The sequence below is a fragment of the Euleptes europaea genome, chromosome 3, assembly GCF_029931775.1.
Source record: "Euleptes europaea isolate rEulEur1 chromosome 3, rEulEur1.hap1, whole genome shotgun sequence".
NCBI classification, from domain to species: Eukaryota; Metazoa; Chordata; class Lepidosauria; order Squamata; family Sphaerodactylidae; genus Euleptes; species Euleptes europaea.
The window spans coordinates 92,483,993-92,493,809 of record NC_079314.1 but is presented as its reverse complement, the minus strand read 5'-3'; the positions used below and the strand labels follow the sequence as shown (position 1 = coordinate 92,493,809).

The following is a 9,817-nucleotide window of genomic DNA, read 5'->3' as shown; positions in this document are numbered from 1 at the left end:
ACCGCCATGAGATTCTGTTTCACAGGGTGTGCTGCTCCCTCAATCTTGGTGCTATGTCTGGGGTCAGAATTCCTTGAGATCTCAGAGAGGTTGCTGATACTGTCCTCCTCTACTTCTGATGTGGGCTATTCCTCTTTTCCTATGCCATGTGGCATATTCCCCCTCTCTTCTTGGAAGACAACTGGAACGCTCTACTGAAGTGTGGGGAGACTCCTTGAGAGCTCTCTCTTCCTAACAAATGGGGGCCCCCCGGAGGAGACAGGAGACCCCCATTATAAACACACTCAATCTCCCAACCCTTACTCCTTCCCACAGTGGAGGAAGCTAGTAGGTCTTACAGCCATTTACACCAGTCACCTGTCACAGGCATGGTGAGGATATACTAAGAAAAATCTCTGTTTTCACTCTTGTTGATGCTTGTGCAGATCTGAACAAAGATATGGAGAGGTGGGAGCATGTCAACAGGACGAGAAGATCCTGAGCACTGAGAGGTCATTCATTTGTGTTACTCCTCATCTCATCTCGACTTTGGAACTCTTTAAATGTTACCCCAGCAACATGGAGGGTGCTTTCCCATGAATGGTTCTCTCACTGCTGAGGTTGCATTTCGACGACTCAGCCACGTGAGCAAGGCATATTGTACAAGTCTTTCCAGCAGAACCTGCATACCCCTGCCAGTGGAGTGCCAGTTTCGCAACTGGAACTCACCTGACCAGCCCTGCCCATATAGTTGGGTCATTTAAGCGTGACCCATTCATATGTGAGAACCATTCATGGAAAAGCAGCTCTCACCCAGCTAGAGCGACATTTAAAAGGCTCCTGAAAAATGCAGGAAAGGTAAGGATAAGGAAGTGACATCAGCACCCCTTACTGTTGTCAGGGGAACAAGCAAAATCGCTCCCCTTATGAAATAAAATAAGAACAGGAAAAGAAAAGTGATGGTTAGTGTCTGAATCTATGCCTGGTTAGCATCCTTCTCCTCCCACCTCTGTGACCTACAAGCCCAGTATCTCCCCTAACAGTTGTCCCTCTTTACCACAGTATAAAAACAAGTGTCTCCTCCCCACCACCTGAAGGAGTAACAATGGTCCCCGTAACACAGTAGAGACAATTCATTTCTCTTGGGGTTTTTTCTGTTCTTTTTTCTTTTTTTTTTGTAAACTTTAAGAAATGGTTTTCAGTTTCTTTTGTCAGGTTTGTTTGTTTTTCACAGTCAGGTGGGTTAATTTTTTGTGTGGTTGTTTTTTCCCCTTCCTTTTAAAGACAGAGTCACAACTTCTGTTGAGCAGAGACTCCTTTCCAGTAATCTAAGATATCGTGCAGATCCTCATCCTTGGCGAACTGGACTTTCTTTCGCAGGGCATGGCCGGCTGCCATGTAAACCTCCTCCCGATGGTGCTTCTTGTAAGGCCGGAAACGCTCCCAGATCTTATGGGTGCTCTCTGAGGAGTACTCTGGGCTGGAGGAATAGCCCGAGAAGTAATGTCTGGGTGAGAGCTGAGAATAAGTGGAGTCCCGCTTGGAACGGGAGAGCGGCTTAAGAAAGGACACCCGCTGGCTTAAGGTGTCACCACTCTCCTCATAGTAGAGAGCTGGGAAGGAATGCCGGTGTTCACTGCAGTGGTAAGAAGGTTTCACCTCCAGGTGATGGATGGCACCTGGGGACACGAGGGGAAGGCGATCCAAGGGGCTGTTGAGTGGACTGCCTTTCTCAATGTACTTGGAGTCTCCCTTACTCATCTGGGGGTGGTCAGGTACATCAAGGCTGAAGACCTTGGCACTCTTGATGGAGCCACTGGAAGAAACACTGCAAGTTTTCCTGGTCACAGCCGCATCTGCACTGAGTTGGCGCTGCAGGGGATGATGGGAGCTCTCCTTGTAGGGTGGTGAGAGGAAACTCGGTCGTTCCAGCCCACTGGATGAACCAGCTGGTATGGACTGGCATTCATAACCCATGTCAGAGTCCACACCACCCCCTCCCCCCAAGAAAGAGGCCGTGTCCAGCTTGAGGGCATCAATGCAGTTGTTGATTATCTGGTTCACCTTGTCTACTTCCTTGGCAATTGTTGAGATTTCAGCAGCTGAACCTTGCCCATTGTCCAGTTCATGCAGGTCATCATCCCTCTGAGACCTGTCCAGCCCATCCCCTCCACCTGTCCGAACCTCAATATAATTGCCCTTGGTGGTAACCTTGGGAGTCTCCATGCCAGTCTCCATAGATTTGTTTGGGGGCATCTTCTCGCTAATCATGGATGGAAGAGAGGACATCCGTGAGACAGGGATGACAGGCGGCTCTCCCAACTTCTGCGATGGATGTACAATTGAACTTGTATCAATATCTGAGCCATAACGCATCTCTAGAATGGTTTTCTTGACATTGAGGGATTTTTGCTTCTCTTCTTGCATCCTACGCTTCCTCAGGCAATAATAGACAATGCCAAGGATAATAACCATTCCAAAAAGGCAGCCTAATATGGTCATGATGTAGTGGGTGGTGGTTGAGGTGTTGGGCATTGGATCTTCTCTCCCTTTGCTCCTGGTGGCAAAGGAGAGGCAGGTGTGGTTATAACGTTTAGAATTGCGTATAGAAGCCACACAGAACGTATAATCAGTGTGAGCCTTCAGGTGGGTGAGAGTGACAACTTCTTTCTTCTTCTTCAAAGTCATTACATCAGAGATGTAGCTGTTATTGTACTGAACCAGTACATACATCTTGCTGAACGGTGATGGGATCGTTACCACCAGGGCAGCCGAGGTGATAGTCACCTGCTGGAGCTTGATGCTGGGGTTGAAGGAGGAATCCGTGGTGGAAGATGCTGGAGGCTCAACTGAGAGGAAGTCTCCAGGGCTAATGCCCGAGTTCTCAGCATTGTCATCCAGGTCTCTCTGAGAATCTGGCATGAAAGGTGTGGGGTTGATCCTGGTAATGGATGGGAAGGGGCCATCTCCACACATCGACTTGAAAATGGTGATGGCATTGCGGCTGTGGTGTGGCCGAGGCACAAGAAGTGGGTAGCCCGCAAATTCCCGAGGAGTCTCACACTGCAGACGGTCATAGTTCTTTGTGACATTGTTGAAAGCCACCAGCCACATGAGGAAACCATAGAGGTTGCAGTCGCAATTGAAGGGGTTCCCAGCTAGTTCGCACACCATCAAATTGCTCAGGCTGGTGAAAGTGTTGCCGTCTAGCCGGCTGAGGCGGTTGGAGGACAGGTCGATGCTAATAAGGCTGGGGCATTCCGCAAAAGCATTGGGGGTGACCACCTCAATCAGGTTGTGCTGCACAAAGAGGAACTGGAGGCGGCCCATGCCACGCAGCATGCCCTCGGTCAGGTTGGTGAGCTTGTTGTAGCCCAGCTGCAGCACCTGCAGATTGGACTGCCCCATGAAGGCTCCATCCTCAACGTACGAGATCTCGTTTTTCGTTAGGTTGAGGTCAGTCAAGTTGCCAAAGCGGTTGAGGGAGGAGTAGAGCACCACCTTGAGCTTGTTCTCGTTCAGCCGTAGATCATGCACAGTACTGTTGATATGCTGGGGGATAGTCTCGTACGGAGGCTGGTTCTGGCTGCAGATCGCGAGCCATACGTAACCTTTATCTCCTTCAATCAGCCAGCAGTCACTGCGGACCACGCCAGGGGCACAAACGCAGAGCAGGGTAGCTACCCAAAATCCCAGACGGAACATGTTGGGCTATGGAGCCCCCTTTAGGCTAAAAGAGGCAATTTCAGCCCAAAAAATAGCAGGGGGGAAGGGTTAGAGGACGAGCGACACCCTTGAAGCTTAGCAATCACAGGGCATGGGCACCCCAGTTCTATCTGATGCCACCATTGTCATATATGCCCCGTTTCATGCAAGGACAGTTCTGGATATCGACTGGCTCCGGCTGTCAATCAGCACAAAAATTGTACAGGAGAGGGAGAAAAAAAACTATTTGTGCTTCTTCTCAAAGCAAAAGAAAAATGAAACATACAACAATGAATCTTCTTTGTGCAACTCCCCCACACCCTCCCTTCCACAACACCATGGTGCGGTTCAGAAAGCAAGGCAGAACTGCCTCCGCGTCGCTAAGATTCCTTGGGTGCTGCTTCCTCCTTCTCTCAAGGGTCCCCTCCAAGATGCTTCAGAACTTCAGATCAAACGGAAAAGATATATGGGGAGAGGAGGAGAAAGGGGGGAGGGCAAAGAGGGAGAGAGAGAAAAAGAGGGAGAGATCCATCTGTCACCGAAACCTGGAAAGGAAACACACAAGAGACAAGAAAAAGCATCAGTTAGGGGGGGACTTTGAAATATGCAAAAAGACAGCAAGGGATTGTTAGTTTCACTGGGACCTGGAGAAGCTGAGCAGAGAGCATTTGGGAATGGTGGGGGGAGGTGTGTGGATGCCTTGGATTAGTATTGTCTGCTATGTTGATACGCTTTGGCGAAGGGAACCCTTGTAACATAATCTTGTAGATCAGTGATAGCCAGAAGGGTACTTGGGTTCTGTTATGTAACAAACATACAGTCTTGTGATGAGGGGTAGTGGAGAACCCAGGAGATGGGGAGGAAGCAGTGGGAGAACAGCGGATGTACAGCTGTGTTTCTGCCAGCTTAGCATCCCCCCTCCCTTCAAGGGGGATTTTCAGCTGTCCCTCTAAAGAAAATCTCCTTCTCTCATGGTGACACACACACACACAATAAATAAATAAGGCTCCTAACTAAATGATTTCCTTTTCCTTGATGCAAAAAGATAAATAATTCATTTGTTGTATAACTGCTCTCGTTCCGAAAATAATTCTCTCGCCTTAGCGGAGATGTGTGTGTGTGGAGGGGGGGGGCTCTCAGTATGGTCTTGGTGAGTGCAGGCTGGAGGGGGGCACCTTTAATTGGTGGAGAGAACAGTACAGCTGTGATGGTCATAGCCAGGCTGGATGCCCGCTGAGGAACAGAGAGACGTGTCAAGGCATGGAGCTAGTTGTCCTTCAGGCTCAGCTCTCTGCCTTGGAATAAATACTAACGCCATCATTAGCAAATGCATGCTTTATCCCTATGAGTCGCAGGAGGGGTTTCCCAGCCAGTGTGCCCAGGGCTGTGTGTGCACCCAAGGCTTCCAATCCCTCTTCAGGTTTTTGGGGAAACTTATCTGGGTTTCCTCAATAAACAGGGGGGTGATGGGTGTTTAAAGGGGACGGGGCTGTTGCTCAGTGGTCCAGTGCATGATTTGCATGCAGAGGAAGTTCCACCAAGTAAAAGATCCCAGGGTTTTAGGAAAGTACTCAGGAAGAGACCCTGGAGAGCTGCTGCCAATCAAAGCAGACAGCCAGTACAGGACAAAAGTGTACATTCTTTCAATGTCAAAAAAAGGGCACAAAACAACTGCCACTAATAGTTAGTAACCGTTCTCCACCAATGTCACTAGAAAAAGGCTCTCGAACACATATTTTGCATGCGGAAGGCCTCAAGTTCAATATCTAGCATTTCCCGTTTATAAAAGGCTCTGGGTGACATGTACTGGGAAAGATCTCTCGGTTTCTGATGCTTAGGCCCAAACTGGGCATGCCCCTGGAGATCTGGATTCAGATTCAACTGTTGCTGCAAAATCAGCTGCTAGAGGCCCAATGTGGATCAGGTCACAGAATTGGGAAGGGGGTTTGTTGTTGTTGTTGTTAATATTTCCATCACCACATTCCTGATCAAAAATGTCCTCTCATCCTCCCTGATCTGTTTCAAGACCTGATGGGGGAGGGGAGAAACAGACAAATTATGGGTCGCTTCTCTTGGAAACATGACCCAAAAAAATCTGGATCCTCCCCTGATTCTTGGCACCAGGCACTGGACTCTTATCAGTCTTTGAATCAAGGCAATTAATTGTAACCTAAGAATCACAGGGTCATACTGGAATCAGGCCCAGATGCAGAACAATAAGGAGACAGAATCCAGAGGTGGAACAGTGGATTGTATCACTACAGGCTGCAGGGGAGGCCATTTTCAACACTCACCTACATATGTCTCCCTGCTATTAACAGAAATTAATAATTAAAACCCCTAGCCAATTAAGGAGAAAGTGCCCCTGACTTACCACTATTACCTCCTTTGCTAGGTTTCCCGCCTTTTTCTTTCAAGGTTTTTTTCCCCCTCCAAATCTAGGATGTGGTCCAATCCATTTGTAGGCATTGGTGTGTACAATATATGGTGCAGTTCTGAAGCAGTTCTGGCTCATCATAATGACTTTATTTTGGATGTATCATCATAAGAGTGAGTCCTGTTTGATCAGTCTTACCAAATGCCTCAAAATGCATCACCACCACATCCCAAAAGGTCTTCTTAAAAAATCTGTCACGCTTGGATTTGTTTAGTTATGAAGGTCTGAGCACATTTTGGGCAACGAGGTTAGCAAACACTGTTAAAGAGACAGACTTCACGAGCCTATGGAACTCATTGCCACAATGTAATGTGATTTGCACTGGGTTAACATAACAATCCTAAGCAAGACTACTCAGAACCCTACTCATGTCTATTCAATGGAGACAGTGTTCTTAGGATTGTACTTAGGAGAGCCAGCATGGTGTCGTGGTTAAGAGTGGTGGACTCTAGAGAGTCTAATCTGTAGAGCCAGGCTTGATTCCCCACTCCTCCACATGAGATACTCTAGCCAAGTAATACAAGCCACAGAGGCCTGCCCTATGAACCTTACAGGCAGCAACCTGGATACACCCCAGACTGCTACACTGTCCCTGTTTTCCCTGATGTAAGCAGCTTTTTACAAAGCGGCCCGCAACAGTGGCTGTGCATCATCAGCAACAATGTCCATAGAATAAGGACACCCACAGGAGCCTTCAAGTTGCTCTCTAGAGCACACCTGTCTACCCGACTGATTACGTAGCCAAGATAGTAGCACCCTGAGCCTTTTAGGGAGCGATATCCAAACTATGGTAAAAAAAATGTTGAGAAGGGCTATGAAAAACTGCTGGAGAAGGATTTTTTAAAAAATCTAACTGAACAGGAAATCAATGCAAGTAACGTAGGTTCAGCTTTACACCTGCTACTTCATAAGATACGTTTATGCAGCTTATTTATTTGAAATTTTGAATCCCATCATGGTGTGCCTCACGTGAAGTTACGCTGTTGTTTAGGTGCCCTCTTTTAAAACTGTAAATGAAAAAGGGACTTTTGTTCCTTGTTGCAAAGCCCTGTGGGCTGAGCAAGGGCAGAATCCGATCCCAAAGTGACCTCTGATGCATTGCTGAGCGTAGAAGCATTCCTTTAGCTTAACCATCTCTCGTTTACCTTTCCCGTATTTCCAGCGCAGTCCTGCCTGAACAGTGAGCCCCCTACTGGCGATACGAAGCTAAAAGCAACCTAAACTAGGGAGCTGCAAAGGAGGGAAATGAAATGGTTTCCTTTTTAGCTGCTTTAAGAAGTGAGATCTCATTATGTTCTCAAGTGACTCCTCTCTTTTCTTTTGTTTTCCAAGGGACCTTGGCTAATACTATAGCTAAACCCTTGACTGTGTTATAGCAAAACCAATCTCCACTATAAAAATTCCACGGGCCAGAAAATTGAAGAAAAGCTAGGACAGGGTTGGGGGGAAGAAGAATGCAGATCCTTGAGGAATTTAGTTTAATCTGTGTGCGGTGTGTGGGGGGGTGGGAGAGATCTGAGTTGATCTGGGTCTGCGGAATTACTAGGGCAGTGGGATTAAAGGATCAGAGATTGAGTTGGAGAAAGAAATAGTTGAATATTCAGTAACTCAGAATGAAACACCAAGATGAGGAGGCAGGGAAGGCGGTATGTGGGGAGGGGAGCTGGAAGGATGGGGTCAAGCATCGAGGGAGGACAAAGGACTGATGAGTTCAAAGGATGCCCAGTTTATTTCCATTCTGATGTCACAGGACAGGACCGTGCTGGCCAATACCCACCAAATGGCCTGAAGATCAGCTGCTGAAGCTTAAAGTAGGAGATTCTGGGCGAGAGCACTTCCTACATGGGAGTTTGCCTACAAAAGTGCTTAAAACCTAAGAACACAAGAGAAGTCCTGCTGGATCAGGCCAGTGGTCCATCCAGTCCAGCATCCTGATTCACACAGTGGAAAGCCAGTTGCCCGGGAGGTCCAGCAAACAGGCATAGGGACCAAGGCCTCCCCCTGATTTTGCCTCCTAGCACTGAGATTTACTAACTGTGGATGCTTAGGTTACCTTTAGTCACCACAACTAGTAGCCATTGATGGACCTGTCCTTAGGGTTGCCAGCCTTCAGGTAGTAGCTGGAGATCTCCTGCTATTACAACTGATCTCCAGCCGACAGAGATCAGTTCACCTGGAGAAAATGGCCATTTTGGCAATTGGACTCTATGGCATTGAAGTCCCTCCCCTTCCCAAACCCTGTCCTCCTCAGGCTCCACCCCAAAAACCTCCTGCTAGTGGCAAAGATTGACCTGGCAACCCAACCTGTCCTCCATGGGTCTCTCTAACTCCCTTTTGAAACCATGAATGCTAATGATCATCGCTACCTTCACTGGCAGTGAACTCCTCAGTTTAATTATTCCTTGAGTAAAGAAGTAATTCCTGTTGCCTGTCATGAATCTAAATCATTCTGAGCTAAGGGGAAGAAGAGTATAGTATAAATCTAACACGTTAAACAAATAGCAAATAAATTAAATGACAGAGCTGATGCCACATTTTTTCAAAGACCATCACTTAATTTCACAAATTTTGCCGGCTGCAGCTGTAAACCTGTTGATTTGCATAGGCCCATTTCCCCATCCCCTTCCTCCATTGGGCCTGCATTTCTCTTCATTCCATTTGCCCCCTTCTGATTTCTCCTGCTCACATGCTTTTGCTCATTTCACGCCCCTTCCAACTTACCAGCTTTATGGGAAAACATCAACATTGTAAGGAAGTTAATTTGAATCATAACTAATCAAAAGCCAATTCCAGCACACTGTGATATCTGTGGCTGCTGATATCTGTGGCTGCTCTCAACTTTCAGTTCCCATTTCCCTGTGCTATCTTTAAATTTGTGTTTGCCAGGGCTATGGATGGGGTTGCCAACCTCCAGATAGTAGCTGGAGATCGCCTGCTATTACAACTGATCTCCAGCCGATAGAGATCAGTTCCCCTGGAGAAAATGGTCGTTTGGCAATTGGACTCTATGGCATTGAAGTCCCTCCCCTCCCCAAACCCTGCCCTCCTCAGGCTCCACCCCAAAAACCTCCCATTGGTGGCGAAGAGGGACCTGGCAACACTAGTGATGCCGAATTTATTCACCGAACACCCCGAACTCGCTGAATTCGGCTCCCCGTTTTCCCGCCTTTTATGAGTTCAGTTCCATCCAAACTAAAAACCGCCGAATCAGGGGAAATTCAGCTGTTTTTCGGTTCGGGAAAAACCGAATCGACAGCCCTATAACAAGCAGCTAGCCTGCTTTGCAAAGCAAAAACTACACGGCTTTTATTTATTTTGATATTTATATCCCACTTTTGTCCCCAACAGGGACCCTCAGCAGCTTATAACTCAGTTCTCCCCTGTTAAGAAAAGGCTAAGAGCTCCATTCCTGGCATTCCCAACATCTTGTGTAGCTGAGCCTCCAGAAACTCTTCCTGGCCTGCTTTACAGTTCTTTTGCTCCATCCCAAAGGAAGGCTCCCAGCCCACCAGAAGGACCAAAGCGATGAGTTCATATGAAACTGCAGAATCTGTGCAACAAGAATAAGGAGTAGGATTTATTTAGATATTTATATCCCTGTTTTTCTTCCAATAGGAACCCAAAGTCACTTATAATGTTATTCTCGCCTCCTCAATTTTATCCCCACAACTACCACCCTGAAAGGTAGTCTGAGAG

The 9,817-nt window shown here is 47.4% G+C and overlaps 1 protein-coding gene across 1 annotated transcript; it reads right to left on the bottom strand.

The window, feature by feature from the left end:
* Positions 1-1,249: 1,249 nt before the first annotated feature.
* On the bottom strand, positions 1,250-3,687 carry ELFN2 (extracellular leucine rich repeat and fibronectin type III domain containing 2). Its single transcript, XM_056846915.1, has one exon. The coding sequence runs from the start codon at positions 3,682-3,684 to the stop codon at positions 1,270-1,272; it is 2,415 nt and encodes an 804-aa protein (XP_056702893.1). The 5' UTR covers positions 3,685-3,687; the 3' UTR covers positions 1,250-1,269.
* Positions 3,688-9,817: the final 6,130 nt, after the last annotated feature.